General features: G+C 35.0%; 1 protein-coding gene across 2 annotated transcripts in view; it reads left to right on the top strand.

The window, feature by feature from the left end:
- LOC124357099 (homeobox protein Nkx-2.2a-like) overlaps positions 1-12,574 on the top strand; it is a 56,972-nt gene extending 44,398 nt beyond the window's left edge. For both annotated transcript variants that reach the window (XM_046808541.1, XM_046808540.1), the window contains exons 3-5: positions 867-971; positions 7,352-7,575; positions 10,573-12,574. In XM_046808541.1, coding sequence (XP_046664497.1) covers positions 867-971; positions 7,352-7,575; positions 10,573-10,902 — 659 coding nt within the window. In that variant the 3' untranslated portion in view covers positions 10,903-12,574. The remainder of the gene's footprint in view (positions 1-866; positions 972-7,351; positions 7,576-10,572) is intronic.
- Positions 12,575-18,356: the final 5,782 nt, after the last annotated feature.

Genomic DNA, 18,356 nt, shown 5'->3' with positions numbered 1-18,356 from the left:
TCACAGCAGGCAGGGGATGGCACACCGTTACGTCTAGGCTGGCAAGAACCTTTGACTCTTAGGGAACGAACCCTGCCAATTCGAACATTCTTCTCCCGCAGTAGACTAGACCTATCGAATCACCCTTCGTTCTAGAATTTCAACATTTTTGGTTAGTGATGTGCCACTCCTGAACATCCATAAGGTTGCCCAGGTTTAAGTGACACATCGGTTTTGCTGTACCCAGTGTGGGTTCAACTGTAAGGTATAAATCAGCCTGAAGTGAACCCTCTAGAGAAAGATATGACGTTACTTTACATGACACATCTTACTTATTTTGACCTGACAAATCGAACAGTGAAATTTGATAGAGCAATTTGTGGACACTCTGTATATGAATTCTTGAAAAATAGTATATTTGTCAGTTCGGATGTATTAGACTATAATAGGCCTATTTTTAAATATTTTTCGTTACTTAAGTGGACTTCAATCGGGTCACTTTTGTGATCTAGTGGCCTCCTTTTTTCTGCTGAAAATGACTTTCTTAACTTCGCAATTGGTGGTTTTTTAGAGGCCGAGCCCCTTCAAGTCTTATTCTGTCCGTACTCATTACGCACTGGGCTTGTGTGAGAATCTTATCAAACACAATAAGGAGGAGAATCGATACAGTACAAGGTTGGCGGTACTGATAAAAACTGCTGAGGAATTTGTACAGCATTTGACCCTGCGCGGTCTCAAACTCAGATACGAAGTCCGGAATTTTGGACCGTGTGGTCATCGTTCTCCCAACTTGTTTAGGAGTGGACTGAAAATTGGTTCCCTTGAAATTAAAATAACAATATAGTTATTTAGTTTTATGAATTATTTGTGTTACTGTATGGTTGCAGGACCTGAGCTGACGACGCTGACGCCTCACGGGCTGATGTTCCCTGGACCGCAGTTACCCGAGACCATCCCCCCTCACTGGCCCTCCGCCCTCACCGAGCTGAGGGGTGAGTACTGCACAGCTATTGTCACCTACAACCCCCTCACACCCTCGCCAGTGCCGGTCCTGGGACCCGGGTCTCTCTCAGGAACGATGGCTGATTTATGGTCGGTACAGTCGCAATGCTGCATTGTACCGTACATAGCTGTGTAAACACTACTGATGTTGACTGATGGACTGCAATGAGGCGGCCGAATCTTTCATGGGGTAAAAGTTTTCCCACTGTGATTTCTGAACAGATTTTTGTGTTCCAAAGGGCCAAGTCCAAACACTATTATCCGGGATAATAAAAAATGGGGACACCGATCAATCCATCCGTATTTTTACTTTTTTACCACTGTTGCGTATGCAAATGAACAGAAGCAAAAAGGCTTGTTGAGTGCGATTATTAAGAAAAACACTTTTCGGCAATAACTATTACTACGTCTCCTCTGTAATAACCAGACTCCGTCTCACCAGCTTCGATGCAAAGTTGAATATAGACCGGCTTCGCCGTCTGTTTTTAAGCTCTTATAAAACTACTAATCGTCGCCGGGTACATCGACAATCTTACTTTATGAAATTTATGATGGCTTTTGAAATACCAGAATTAGTGTTTCATGATCCGTACTACAGCATTGGAAATATATCAAATTGGTAATAAAGTATTTTTTCGGTATTTTCCAAAGTTGTCTAATAGTTTCACAGTACTATATTTAAATTGATAATGTATTACTATCTTAACGCTATTAATAAATAAATTCAGTCAAAATGACAACATATCAATTGCGTTAAACGCACACGAATTTACGTTTGTTAAAAGAACTCATTATATCATCCAATTCTTTTTAGTAATTCCACTCCTTCTTGTTTTCCATGTAGCATATATCTCGTTTCAAGCTACTTCTCAAATAAAAACCGTAATGAGCAGATTGACTGAACATCAACCGTGCTGTTATATTTGTAAAAATATTGCATCTAAATCCTTCAGAATCGCGAAGAACTAAATACATCCTTTTAGGATGCTAAAGCTAAAAGCTGTAATTTATACATGAATGATTACGTACATTGGTAGCATCTTAAACGAAAGTTAAAGGTAAGAAAAGAAATACGTATGAAAGGACAGGAATTTTAGGACGGCTGTCGATTAAAACTCTAGCCGTAACTCTCCCCAAACTAAAATAAATATCTCGAAAGCGTGGTTCCGTGAATTGCATATCCGGTGTTAGGCACAAACTAACAAAGACCTTCACGCTCTGAGACTGTCAGGCTTGTGTCAAATGACCGTATAATAGCAATTGTTTGCTTAAAAACCGAGCCTTTAGTCACAAAATCAATAATTTACGACTCCATACGAGGAGTTCAGTATTCGTGCAGTATCCATTAGTTGTACCTCTATACGTTTTACATTTTGTGTGGAAATGGAGGTAGACAAGTCAAATTAATGTTTCCTCAACTTTTTTTATAAACATAGGTGAAAGGGCTGTCCTATAACGTGATTGAACAAAATATACTTAAATGGAGTAATAAATCGGTGTCGAAGTGGTAAAAATCAAAACTTAAACACCTTGACGTTCATCAGAATGTCCTTGCGTGGACGTATGATTAGTGAACCAAGATAGTAGGCCTACTCGTTATAAATTCATAACCGTTGACCTCGTATCACGGTGCGTATGGTTATTAGCATCTAATGTAACGCAAATCTGATACAAAACCGTTACTGGACGGAGCAGTTAACCCCTCAATTAAACAAGGCGTGAAATGATACCCTCGGCGGGGGTGTACACTGTACAGTGTACACGTGGTTAGCGCGGGCTTAGCGCTGCTCTTTCATTAGACTCTCATCAGCTGATTGATCTGCGCATTAACGAGGCCTCAGGCTTTATTAAATTCGGGCGGGTCCCAAAATGGCGCTGAGCTCAACCCTTGTAGCTCTCGACCCTCGGACCCGGCTTTCACACGCCGCCCCTCTCTCGATCACAATGGAAAATTAATACATACAGTATGAAAAACTTGTCGGCCCTTCAGGATATCTAGTTGCAGCTTCTTTTGTGACCAGTAGAGCCCTCTTGAAAAGTGTACTCTTCAGAAGCATCGGTTGAACAGCTCGAAGTGGAATTCTGAATACAATTATAACAACTCAAATGTGCCGTGGCAATCAATATTTAGCGAAGCCAGTGGCTTCATGGACTATACTTTTGGTCCTAGGTCAGAACTAACGTTCCAATCCTGCTTTTGGTGGTACTAATATGTACCATTACTGTCCACCTCGTACTGAATCTCTCGCTTACTCAGCTTGTTAAATTCCTCAGAGATATGTATAACAATCAGCCTATCCATAAAACAAGTTTTATCAAAAGTTATCACTTATGGAATGAAGTACGAACTTTTGTATTGACATAAGAACTACCCAACTCCCTGTAAGCAACTTCACTGAAAAACGAACGGAGATACAAAAATGGTTTGCCATTTGTTCAGTGAGTGATGTCGACTTCGGACATCACATAGTGGTTAGGTCTGAGGGAAGCAAAAATTGCTCATTTTGGCAAGTTCCAATCCTGCATTCTTACGTGCAATCTTATATAAATCTTAGAGGTTTCACACTAGCCGAGGCTTGCAGTGTTTATTTGAATTTTTTAAATTGATAGTATGAAATTCTCATCCGGAAGATTAAGTATTGATAGTATGAAATTCTCATCCGGAAGATTAAGTATTGATAGTACGTAATTTCTTCCGTAGTAGACATCACACTAGGGAAGATTTAATTAGGCCTATCTATATGCGGACTTTGAATGTCATGTATATACAAATCACAAGGATTCATATAGTTGAATGTCATTCATAGAGTTGAAGAAGGGTTGCTGATTAAGCTAGACAATACTGATAAACGAAATGTAATAGCCTATTGGTTACACCCGAACTTTGGACCGCGTTTGTCGATATCACATCAATAAATGAACAGCTATGATACGGAACTGGATTATTAAAATATGACCAAGAGCTATCTAAAATACTTAGCAAATTTTACGGAAAAGATTAAAAACACCCTTGTATCATCTATTACTACAACAACTCTCTCCATATCCCAATAATAGAGCTCCAGTAGAACTTTACTATAGAAGCAATAGACCGCGCAATTATAACCACGGGAACATCGATCTGACCATGTTCTATATTGATCACAGACCCTGTCACGCTACCATATCCACATAACCTCTCTCCGCTGATGCCATCTATTACTCGACAAGTAGCTTACGTTTAGTCGGCACTCACACAACACATCAAGTGTTCCACTTACTTTTTACTCGCTTGTTAGTAACATTATGAAATAGTGCCATCTAGTAGATGATCACTGTTAGGTTAGGTTTGGTTGGTAAGGTAAATTGTAGGAAGAACTACATGGCCTCGTATTGTATGAAAATAATTCTGCATAATTATAACAAAATCCGAAGTATCTTTGAATTTCTACTGTTTTAATTTCAACAAAAGTTGGTAAAGTTTGGTAAATATTTAGCCGAAGTCCTGCACAGATTGACTATTTTTATAAACAGAACATGTGTATAAGTGTTTTTGAGAGTGTTGTGGTTTTCATAATATTTACATGGAATGAACTAATAATTTGTTTACAATATTATTTCAAAATTGCTCTTATATAGGCCATATCGCATAGGGCATGAGCCACATTGTTATGTAATGGATTTTTCAGCGACCTAATTTGATTGTCTATAGTTAAAGATTACCAAAATTAGAAGTATATACAATTTACGTTCGCATGCAAGAGTAACTGAGATTACGTTATACCAACATTATATATAATTTACATTGAATAGTTCTGCGGCATTCTTGTTGGTGCAAAAGTGATTATGTCCAGATATACTATGAATTATGGATTGACCTTAATATTATCGTATCTAACCTCACTGGAATAGTTTTAAAATTTTTTCATTCGGTACGTAATAACGTTTAATTTTATGTGATTATCTATAAAAAATATCCAGTAAATGTGCTTTAAATTCAGCTGTGTATTCCGTAGGTCTATAAAGTACAATTTGTAGTTTATATGTAACGTTTGCACGTCTGTATACTGAACAAACTAATTTCAAAGTGTCGTCAGACATTTGTTAATCAGTAAACACTTAAATATAGCCTATTACTTGTTTACACTATGTAAGGACTAAATTCTAATGCATCATTGATAAATTAAAATAACCACCCAAATGAAGTTTATACTGTACACCTCTTATTTTAAATTAACATACATTTAAAAAGTTTAGAATGTTTCTTTCTTTTGTCAGGAAGGCAATATAGATTCACTTAGAGCTACATATTTTATCATTTTTTCGATATATAGGCATATTGTCCAAATACCATAAAGTGTGGAGGATTTAGAAATTCTTCTTTCATTTTTAAATAATGGTGACATTGCCTTTGCACAATATCTTCCATATTTAACCTCTTCTAAAGCGAAATCTAAAAGCATCCTCCCATTGTTGAATGTGGTTCGGATGGGGCATCTTTCGAATTGTAGGTTAATAGGAATCCAAGGGGGCGTGTAGAAGGCGGCAGCTTTTGTGGCCGGACTACTGGAACATGGGAAGGATCGAATCGCTGAAATGTATCGGAGCCCAGGATTGATATCGGGGCAGATGTCTCGATTACAGGCGGCGTGAAGGAACAATGCTCTGGTGGTGAGGGGTGAGGGGGCAGCTGCCGGAATACAATTCGGATCAGCTGCAACCACTGCCTCCATGATTACATACCAGGGACATGGGAATACACAGCCCCCTTTACCCTCCACCGCCAATAGCGCAGTACCTATTGTCTGTACCGGCACGAGTCGGTCCTCCAGACGAGCAAAATGTCGGGCTCCAGGATGGACAATGCTGTAGCCAATGAAACTTAAATTACTCACCTATCTCATCGATACCAACTAGCTATTGAAGCAATAGGTGCTATTACGTGATATCGATATTTGAGATTCACTCATCGTTATTGTGATTTTGGAGAGGATACAATTGATCATCGAAGGTCCGGAGAGAACAGGACGTCAGTCTTACCAACTGATCCAACCTCATGAGATGTATTTCTATTTCACATTATAAAATAGCATATCACTGTACTCAGTTTGTTTACAAATTCGTTTACTGCGATTTTCATATTGTCATCATGATTACTCTTAAGACGAATGTAAAAAATACTTGAATATTTAAATTTTGATCTCTTGACCTGAAAGTTCAGTAAAGAATTCTTTACTGGACCACTATTTACAAGTGATGGTTTCCTTACTATCAAGAGTTGTCGCACGAACGTATGGAGGAACAGATACGACACAATTTTACGAAGAACCAGTTGGGTCCTTAGAAATATTTTTGTTTTCAGTCCACTCTGAGAATGGATTTAAAAGCTATACAACCGTAATGTACAATATGATATTTTAAAATATGCTTGGTGTTGTGCAGGCGCTGAAAACATTACCTTTCCTTATAGGCTACATTTTTTAATTCATAACCTGAAAATGAATTAATATTGCTCTAATTTTAAGTTGTTTGAACCAATATTAAAAATTACACAACTAACGACATTTTAAAAATTATAATTATTTACCTTATACATTTATGTATATTTTGAAGTATCATAAGTCACATCATTGTTGACAACACGAACTAAATCGAACATTTTGATCAACGTCAACGAACACTTAAAGATTATACCTACGAATCTGGCTGATGTCACGATTATTTGCTCTTTCCATTCACTTCATTCCACACGTAGGATGGATGGACCGGTGCATCTCTGGTGCCCCCTTCTTCTTCCATTTCCAAGTCTAAAACACCTTCACAGCAAGCAAAAATGTCTCATAAAATTATTCATTGTTTGACAAATTTTTTATAGTTTTTTTGCTTTGAAGAAAATCTGAGGAAAAATCATAGTATTAATGTCATTATTATGTATACTTATATGAATATAATGAAATATATTTCTACACATATTGTACAATCTATCATATTTTTATAATGTCACCGTACGCTGTCATTTAGAGGAAATCGTTTAACAGTATTAAAAGACTGCTACATAAAAAAATTTTTTGGATACCGTAGTATATCTATAATATTTTTAAAAATTGAAAAACTTTAATAACGCAATTTGTATAATATTTAAATCAATTATATTTTTCAAATTATACATCTTAAATAATTTGGTATATATATATATATATATATATATATATATATATATATATATATATATATATATTATATTAATTTAACCTTACTCTGTCCGTATAATTGTTCTATCTCAATTTCTCTTCTAAACTTTCATCTGATTTATGACACACAAAAATCAACATTAGGGGAAAATTGTGTACTCTATGAGCAGTGCACTCATCACAATATTACTGTGTGGCAGGTCTCGGCGGGCCACAACAGCAAGCCTCCCCCGACAGTACGTCTCCCAGCGCTACCGAGGGTACGGACTCAGGCAGTGCCAGCCTGCTGCACGACCCCCAGGAGTTGAGGACCGACCAGGACCTCGATGACGACCTGGAGGAGGACCATGAGGAGGACCACTCCCGCGGTCAGACCCCCGGCTCTGGGCACAAGAAGAGGAAACGGAGAGTTCTCTTCAGTAAGGTGCGTGGTTCAACAAACATCTCATGCACGAACTTTTATCCATGTAGTGATGGGTTTTGAAACAGTTCTAAACCAGTCGCATTCATGATCTAATATTTTAGGGGGAATAGACAAAACCATAGTCTCGTATTTAATCCTCGTGGTGAGGAGAATATAGCTCTTCTTTTTCAACTACTTACACTTGTAAAAGTACCATCCCTACAATGGTGTGGTGAATAATTTAAACAGTATTTACTTTCCATGATGTTAGTTCGTATACATTTACTCTGTAGAGTTCCATTGATGTGCGTACTATCAGGGTTATAATAAAAATCAAAAGGATTTTAACAAAATAATGAAATGTTAGATTCTAAATTACGAGTATTAAGATGTTTAGAAGTATTATTTACGATTTGGTGCGCACCTAGATACGGCACTCAGGCGAGCGTTATTCCGATTCATCAGGTCTTATACACTTAGGTGGAAGCCTTCTTTCTTAAGAATGAAAGGAATAAGGAATCTCTAAGTCCTAAATAATTTTTAATGTATGTTTTATAAACTGAAAATGTGGAAAATATTTTGTTTAACAATAAAATTACCAGTAAATTATTGAGCTATCAGATGGTAGTTTTATTGTTCTCAGACAATTTGGCAGAAGGGGCATTTCCCCTGGACTCCTGAATATGACTGATTGAAACTAGATCATTCATTCGCAAGGTGAATAAAATCACATCAAGATTTTATACGAACAAATGTATCATACTACTATATAAACAGTTTAGAGTTAAAACGTAATAAGTAAGTCCCACCATATGCGTACAAAATACTCCCCCTTGCTAATGCGATTTGATATTCTACATTGTTTACGAATTATAACAATAGTTTTACGGTGTTATTAGTGAAACTATCCGAACGTCACTGCTATAAAAGATAATGGAACTTGCATATTTTTTATAGAAATACTTATATGTAAAAAGTTTATATTTGAGAGCTCTCTTGGGAATCTTTTGTTAAACCCTCTATCATTTTATTTTGTTTCGTGATCGTTTTATTTCGTTCACTGGACTGACCCGCACTGATGGTCAGAGACACGTTGAGCCATTAGCAGAACGTTTACAAACTTTAATACTTCATAATATTTTGTGAACAACCATTATATTGACATTTGTTTATAAATAATTTTTTGAGTTTTGGGGACCTATGTGTAGTTTTGATTAACATTTTAAACAATACGAATTAGTATTAGATTCCATTAATTGATGTAACACATTTCGTTTTTAAACGATTTTATAAGCCAAAGGCCAGTGTAAATAGTTTGCTGTAAAGTGTAAATAGCTTTTGCTGTTGTTCAAAATTCCATGTTACACAAAATTAGTAAAGTTGGGAGAGCTTAGACGGATTAAAGCAGTGTTTCGACGTTGCATACAGAGTTTTGGAGATGCACAGACAGTTATAAAAATAATATTGAGCCGTAATTTAACTTATTCAAATTGTTGACTGAGCTCCAACGCCGCATAACTGAACTATTTCGAATTCATAAAGAAGTTTAGTCATTCTTTAAATCCGAAGGATTCTACGTATCGCGCGTGTAACGGATATCTCTAAATAACGTTAAAAAGCGCCGATCTAAAGCTAACGTCATTAACCTTATCTGTACAGAAATCCCAGAACCGTTTCGTCCAACGATTAGATCAACGTTATCTAATATCTACTGATAACGTTCGAACCGAAATAACTGTTGCCTATTTCTCAAGAAGACGTCACCTCCCAAGAACCTTGCAGGTGGCTCGGGCGGGATGTTGACGACAGAGGATGCCGTGCACACCGAGGTCTGCTGATAACGTTACGGCCCAGAGGCAGCTTATCGGACAGGCCGTCACTGTTCACTGACAGGTTGGAGTGCGAAGCTATGATAGGAATATCGTTATCGGTGTCTTACAGCAAAACATGCCAGAGGGAGAGTGACCTGCAAGTCACACCGATGTTACACAATCATAAATCTCTGCGTCTTCAGTCAGAGCTGACTTTGCGCAGCAAAAATGAGAAAAAGGAATTGTTAAATTGAATTAGTTTTTATAGTCCACCTGTCTTAAAATGGCAGAGAGAAATATATACCTAAGAGAACTGCACAAAGCTATGAGTAATGTACTGTTGATAAATAATTTTAGAAAATGGCATTCACTTGGATGAAAAGGGCGAAGTATATATTATTGTCTGCATCACGTGATAGTAGTTTTAGTTTTTTTAATAGTCATCAGATAACGCCTTCGGATTCCGTTCACCATCTTGATTTTACTGTTGGTGAAAGGCGGAATGGGTCTAAGTATTCTGATAAGATTTAAGCGACATCGCTTGTTTTCGCATTTAGAACCGTCATTACTTTGGCGAAAACCTAAATTACACATAACACACAACATGGGGGCAGTTTTTAAATTCTTATGTCTAATCATGTAAATACCATTAATACCATGATTTCTAACCGATATCAGACGTCACGCATGCATGGCATGCTTGAATTATGGTTATCATACAAATTTTCTGTTTTCTGTAGCGAAAAAAATTGGTAACACAATTAAAATCTAGAGATATTTCGGCATCGCTGAAACGGTAAACATAAACCGGCTCCTGCAGCCGCATATAGTTAAACGCCTTCTAAAGTTTCAAAATGACAGGGTTTTAAAGTTTAAACAAACTAATTAGTTTGCAATTATTAAAAAGTCGACAAAACAAGAACTTTATTCAAATTAATCTCCAGAACTATGAACGAATTTTTAATTTACTATTTCTATATGACATCCACATACGTTGAGCTGTGAGATGGTAATTTTGGAATTCAATGATAAATTTTATACCAGCAGGAACTCAGAAATTATCTTTCTTTGCTTGCGTGGATATACATACATTCAGGACATTTGCCCTGAGACACAATCGTTTCCAAAGACCGGTCATTTTTGGTCATAATATATAAGTTTATAATTATTATTACTACATTAATTGAGACTTAAATTCTGTGTACAGGCACAGACATACGAGCTGGAGAGGCGTTTCAGACAGCAACGCTACCTGTCGGCGCCGGAAAGAGAACATCTGGCTTCCATCATACACTTGACCCCCACCCAGGTGAAGATCTGGTTCCAGAATCACCGCTACAAGACGAAGCGGGCGCAGCAGGAGAAGGGGATGCACATGGAGCCTCATGGCAGCACGTCCTTGCCGTCTCCCAGGAGGGTGGCCGTGCCCGTGTTAGTGAGGGACGGCAAGCCGTGTACTAGCGGCAAGCCAGCAGAGCAGCTCGTCCTGCCGTCATACTCTCACCCCCTCATGCACGGCCAGCAACGGTGGTGGTAGGCCCGGCTAGGGGGGGCCAGGCTCCCCCCCGAACTCGTCGCTAGGCTCGACCATGCCTAGGGTAGCGGACCTCGATACGTCACGTGATAAAAGACATTCCTGGGTTTCCCTCGTGGATAACAGTTCAAAAATTATAGGCCTAAGTAATACGTTATGGATGTGCCAGTGAGTGTGTCTCATGAGTATGAATAGAAACATAAAAATATCTTAAATTTCTTGCTGTCACTAGCAACCATACACTTCAATACTTCATTATTATTTAGTGGGATATAGGCTATCCAAAAATTTAAAGAATATATACGTGTTACTAAAACTTTGATTTCTTTGAAATTTTACTGTTTTGCTCTTTTGAACTCTTTGAATTCCCTTTCAAAATAGTCATATTTATTTTTACGACTAGTATTAAAGCCCGTTTTAAACAATCTTGCTGTATGAATAATATGTTGGCGTTGCAGTGACAACGTTTTCCGGTTCGGGATTGTTCAAAATTAACTCCAAATTGTGTTTTCTATATTAGGATTTAATTAGGCGTAGTTTAAATTATGAAAGTTCGATTGATCTCTTATTTAGATCCAGTATAAATCAAATAGTCTTCTGAATGATCTTAGAAAAGTCTTGTGATAAACAGAAAAACATTTCGTTTTTACATGATTTCCCAAATCTTAAATAGCGCGCTGTGTAAATCTTAAGCCTAGCTTCCTCGCGAGTCAAACTTGGTTTAAAAATAAGATTCGAAATATGAATATCGACACATAAGTAACCATTGATGTCCGTAATGTTCATAACATTCCACTTCTGATATTGCGATGAAGCAATGTGAGAGTTTGGCATCTCAAGGGGCAAGTTCCTTGTTACAAGGTTCTGCCGTTAAGTGTGTATTGTCATAAAGAGTTTCGTTGGATTGTAAAATGTTCACAATAAAGGTGAACATTGTTAGATTTTCAGTTTTTAAAACTGTTATGTTACTCTCGTAAGCATTATTTGTCTCAATACCAACCCTTAGAGTAGTACAATATTGTTAGTAAATGTTCCGTCTATAGAGAGTTTAAATATGTTTTTTCTATGGAGTTTAAGTTGTGGGATGTTCGTTGTATGTATGTAAATAGTCAGACGTGTGTCTATAAACCTGTTAAATAGTGTGATGGCGTGTCACCAGCCCTTCCTTTGTTTAACAATTAAAACCTCTACGTTATAGTAATTTAGTATAAATTAATATTGGAAAAAGATAATTATTGATAAACACGGTAATGAAAATTGGAATGCTATAATTATAAATTTATTGTTTTGAACTATTAACATGGCAAAATTATCGTAATCGATAGTGATGGAATATCACTGAAGTATATTACAAAACACATTGAGTCACTGTAAGATTGATATTACTGGTGAATAATCACAACCATTGGATAATGTTTCTTTCTTGTTCTAGTGGATAAATTTAAATTTCTATTAACCGTAACAGCAAATTTACACTGGTTTTTGTACAGTGCAAGTTTTTATTTGAATACATAAAACTTTAAAACCCATCCACATATTGCAAACCAAGTAAAGATGGGTTGGTGACAGGCATAGTTTATCTTCGGCCATGTACAGTTTGTGTAAATACTAGATAGTATAGAAATCTAATTTATTGTATTAGACATACACGTCAATAAAGTATTATTGCCGATAAGATAGTGTCTAATTGAAATCCCCGTGTAGATAAGGCTACTGACAGGCAGCTGATATCAGCGCCCCAAGATCTTCTATAGGCTTTCCATCATCCGTCAACGACTGACTGATGTGTCTTATCAGTTAAGACGTTTATTCGGTTATTTCTGTACTCTATACACAGGCAACTCAAGGTCTGGATGGATGGCGGATCACGGCAATGTCACGAGATTCAAATACAGCCGAGTTTGCACTGTGTAGCAAAAACTGCTGTACCACTTTTACTATGTGCAGCTTAGTGCAAACACTAGCAAAAACGACAATTTTACTTCTTAAGCTTACGCGGCCGTTGTTATAACAATCTAAATTTCCAGTTCACCCTGTGTTGTAACAACCAATAAAATGAGTAAAAACAAGTAATGTTTACGATTTGGAAGAGTAATTACTTGTGATGAGGTGAATAAATGAACACTAGAAGTGATTAATCACTAGGCAATAAAGTATTTACTCAAAATACAGCAAAAAATAGATGATTAAAAAAGTAAATATTTGTGTATTGTGGCTAAATACTAGTGGATTAACAAGTGAACCCTAAACCGTGCTTGCGCATTTTGCTTCAACTGCGCAGCAAGGTAGCGTTTACGAATTCAGCTTTAGTCTTGTTAGAAATTACAGCCATTAAAACAATCACGGTTTACTATTTGGAAGAGCAATTACTTGTGATAAGGTAAATAATAGAATACTAAAAGTAATTAATTACTAGCCAATAAAATATTTACTCAAAATACAGCACAAATTAGGTGATAAAACAATTAAAAATTTGTGTATTGTGACAAAATATCAGTGGATTAAAAAGTGAACCCTAAACCACGCTTGAGACTATTGCTTCAACTACGCAGCAGGACAGTAATTATGAATTCAACTTTAGTCTTGTTAAAGATTGCAGTAATTTGGACCTGCAAAGACTGAAATGTTGCTTTTACAACAGAACATGTTTTGGAAGATACACCAAGAGAATCGTGGAGGAATCGTTTCAAGCCCAGCAAGAATGGAAATAATTACTTTGTAATATTTAAGTGCCCAAGTTTTTGAAGTTGCTCTCTAAAGCAATCCACATGTATTTAGTTGAAAAACAGTTCTGGCTGAAAGCACAAGTAAATATTCGTGGGTAAACATTACTTGTGAAGGTTTAGTAAAGTTTGCGAGGAATTAACTATTTTATGCAAAGTGAATCTTTTACTTGATTCATTAGTAAATTATTTGAGTATTTACTTTATATTACTCACTAGATTGATTGTATACCGAATTAAAAAAAACTCTTGAGTTATTTCGGTCTCGTTGTGGCCACGATTGCTCTCTTATACAAATAATCAAGACAGTCCTACAAAGACTAGGACATTTTTTCATATTAAAACAGTATTAAGAAAGTATTAACACATTTATTTAAAGCAAGTAATTTTTTGGAAATTTCAAAAGGATTTTAATGGCACACAAATAAGGAACAAACGTTGTTGTACAAATACATTCTGGTTTATGTTTCTTTACAATACATTTAACAGGTAAAACAGGACATTCAGTGTAAGAAATTAAAGCAGACGTCATATTGAAATCTTAATTAAATTAATTATTAAATTAAATTAAATTGATTGAATTAATCAAAGCTATATGTAAGTAGTCAACTATCCCCAAAGTAAATTTGGTCTGACCCAGACAAAAATTGCTAAAGTTAGATATTTTACGAGGCCGATTCTTCTTTCTATCTCTGGCTCAAAGAATTCATATCTGATTGATGCTCACCCGGAAATATCTCACTTCATATGAAATGCACAAGGAAAAAATATAATTATTTTAATTTGTTTACCGTATAATTTTAGTTTTATTTGTTGTACGTTTAATGAAAGTGAGAATTTTATTACATCCTGCATATCTTAAGTACTAGAATTTTGGGATTCTTATTTCAAAATTTTAGTGGTTGCAATAAAGTTCAGTTCATAGTAAAATAAAAAGTTTATCATTCTGAATCCAACTGAACCATTTTGAACTATTTTTTATAAACAATTGGAGCAAACGCTCGCTCTCCTCTACACTAACTGATTATTGAATCCAGAAAAATTAATTATTCTACACGTGGCTGATCACATTAAGTGGCCTATCTAGTCATGTTTTAATCACAATCACGATAAAAATAACTTTATATATTAAATTGAACATTTTCTTAAAATTTATTTACATACAAAGTTTTAAACATAATATAACTGACTATACGCTTTACAATATTGTTAGTAATAACGAAATATTTTCCTAAACAAATGTAATTATAAGGAGAATATAAAAAAGTACGTTTTAAAAACTTTACCTCTAATTTAAGCGTTAATGAGGGAATATAAAAATGAGTGCCAGAAAATTCTAATCGTAGAGCTGCGTAAGGTAACACACCTGCCTATTTCAAGGTTTATAAATTTTTATTCATCTTATTCAAGTCTAAATAGAGAGAAACTCAATACAATCAAGACCAAATGTTTGTTAAAAATTTGTGACGTATAATAAGGAAATAATTTAAACCTGTATTGTTATATAAATTTGAAAGACATCAAATCCTAGAGACACAAATTGAGTTCAACCTTATATGAGTCACAATATTCATACTTTTAATACTTAGCTAGAGATCATCTCTCCCTTCTAAACAGTGCTGAGTGACAAGACACTCTGTAAGTCCTTTATAACATACATAGGTTGGCGCCACCCCAGTCAGACAGGAATGATTGCAAACTGGATGACACATTTCACTGTCCAGCCAAACAGTCCAAATAGTTGGATAGAGGAACGGCTAAATGTACGACTACGCATCTACTGTTCATCCAAACAGTCCCGTTTGTTGGGCATATGTATGAATAAATAGACGACTACGCATTCACTGTTCATCTAAACAGTGTAAATTGTTGGGTAGAGGTTTAGCTAAATGGTCGACTACACAATCCATTTTTCATCAAAACAGTTAAATTTGTTGGGTAGAGGTATAGCTAAATGGTCGACTACACAATCCATTTTTCATCAAAACAGTTAAATTTGTTGGGTAGAGGTATAGCTAAATGGTCGACTACACAATCCATTGCTTATAAAACAGTCCAATTTGTTGGGTAGAGGTATGTAGCCTATAGCTAATTGGACGATACGCATTCTACTGTTCATAAACGATTCAGTTTGTTTTGTAGAGAATACGAATTAGTGAACTAATTTAATTCTTTCTTTAAAATTTGTTATTGACGGTTAAATGTTTGAAATTATAACAGGATTTCGGACAGTTGCCATCGTTATATGTTACTAAATGTATAAAACAACGTTTGGAGGGTTGAAATATATCCTCTTTGTCAGGTGAGAAAATAAATCTAAAAATCTATTTTTAGAAGATAAGCTCTATTCTTATGTATTAATTATCTTTTTACCTGTAACTTATAATGATTGTAAATGACCAAAAACATTCTTTCAAAGTGAACTGCTACACTTCCATATCCAAGTTAAGCAGTTCAGTTTGTCGCGTAGCGGAGTGGTATCACGATAACCATTATTTTATTACTGGTTCAGTTGTTCGGAATTTCTAACTTTAAGTTTTGGACTCTTACTGACAAAATGAGCCACTTACGGAAAATTCTAGCACTTCGATAAATAATGCGATGAATTTTGTTATATAGAGAGTGAGGCAGAGTTGTAACGTAGCAAAACAAAACGGGAACCAGTGGCTGATCCAGGGGTATAACATAGGAGCCAAAACTCTTTCGAGATTTTGAAAAATATACACTTTACATTAAAAAAATCAATCATTATGTATTGTAACTATAAAAGTACAAGTAAGTTAACTTTTGAGTATGAGTCAATTTATTTCTAAACATTTTATATTTATTGTATCAATAAAAAATCATTTGTTACTGTAAATATAATGGTTAACTAAAACCAAAGTGCTCCTTCAAAAATTAGTAGCTACGCCCTTTACAACTAGTTTGCTCCTTAATTAACGTACCTGTAATTGTAACTCGGTTTTATTAGAATCTTATAATATTTTTTTGTTGTGTCAATGTTTTTTTATAACTTTTAAATGTATATACAACTGGACCTAGGATAGGATCCTGCCTGTGGGTACAACATGAAGTGTGACGTGCTACAAATTATGCCATCATTTATACGAGACTGAACAGACTAGCTATTCTTTAAATATTTGTGAATAGTTTCACAGAGAGATGAGTACAATTATTCAACAAGTTGAATTGATCAATCACAAACTAGAATCTCTACTCAACGTAAATATTAATTCTACGTATGAATAATAGTTATATATAAAAGATTGGACTTACCAATAGGAATTATCCCCAATTTTGGGACTTGAGAGAAGAGAAAAATTAAATGGTAGAAAGATATTTTAAAGAACAGAGTATATTTGATATAGATTTGTAATACGAATTTTTGATTGGGTCAAACACATTTAGATAATGTTTTCTTTTATTGTGTTTTATATCGAAGCATTATTTCTATTCTCGTGATGGTCACATAAAAAATTAGTCCTTTTGTGCAATTCGCAATCAATTCAATGATTTTTTAGGAGATTTCAACATGAAACATGGTTTTTTTAGCTTAGACATGATCTAATATCTTATTAAGACATTTACGTCGCAGCAAATTTTGCTCTAAAATATTGTCGTTCACAAAAGTATAATGAAAATGAGCAAAGGAAATGAAGTATTATATCAACTCATCTTGAGTAGTCGCGGTTTAATATGTTTTCATAGAACGATGAAAGGAGAGTGAAGCATTTCTTGAAGAAGAGCTCTTAATTAGACGCTAATTATGACGAAGGGTCTGGCTTATTAACCTCGCCTTTCATTTTTAATTATCTCTTCCCTATCTCTACTTCATTCCTCCTGCAAATAAAAGTGGAGGAAACAATCTCTTTGTTCACTGTTTCGTTCAAGAATCAAACTTTCAAAGATTCAGTGTTCACGAACAGCTGTTAATCATTATTTTGAAGAAAATAAAAAAGAACTGGTTTTAAAAGTTAGTAAAATACTATAAGTATTAACAACAGTCGGTGGCATATTAGTAAATTAGCTAAATAAAAAATTACTTTTTATCAAGCAATTAATTACAGTTTTTACATTATCATTTTGCTTTAAGATGAAATGAAAATGCAATTAAATTTTAAACACGCAAAGGTTTTGTAGGATTACCAAGAGGTACGTATCAACAATTTGTTTTCGTTTTTTAATACTTTTGTTACGTTCATTTTTCTCATATCTTTTAACTGTAATGACATTATTCAGTGTTATATTCATCAAATATTATAAATGTTCTTTATTGTCACGATAAACTTATTACAAATCTTCCAACTGTAAAATAATACTAGAATTAAAAATATTCTTTTTATATGATTTTGTTTAAGTAATCCCAATGTTGTAATTCATACGACTATTATACTGTTTTAGTATTAACTTGGAATTTCTTTCGTTTACGAATGTACATTCTATTTTTTCAGTAGACCGTTGTTGAGAAAGACCCAAAAAGTTGAGATTACTAGTTTTGACGTATAATTTTCTGATACAATTTTACTTTACATGTTAAATCACTTACATTATGCAAATAAAATCAACGATTTTTGTAAATAAAACATAGCTGTTAACAAGGACAAACAGGAAACCTTAATTATCTATTTAAAAATTAATCACAATTATCTAATTAATCACAATTGCTTAAAATGATTAAACAGTAATAAGACTTTGGTTTCGTGCAAGAGTACCGTTGACTTCAAAGTGATTCAA

The sequence above is a fragment of the Homalodisca vitripennis genome, chromosome 3, assembly GCF_021130785.1.
Source record: "Homalodisca vitripennis isolate AUS2020 chromosome 3, UT_GWSS_2.1, whole genome shotgun sequence".
NCBI lineage: Eukaryota > Metazoa > Arthropoda > Insecta > Hemiptera > Cicadellidae > Homalodisca > Homalodisca vitripennis.
Note: the sequence above shows the minus strand (reverse complement) of the source record. Positions and strands in the feature narration are given on the sequence as shown.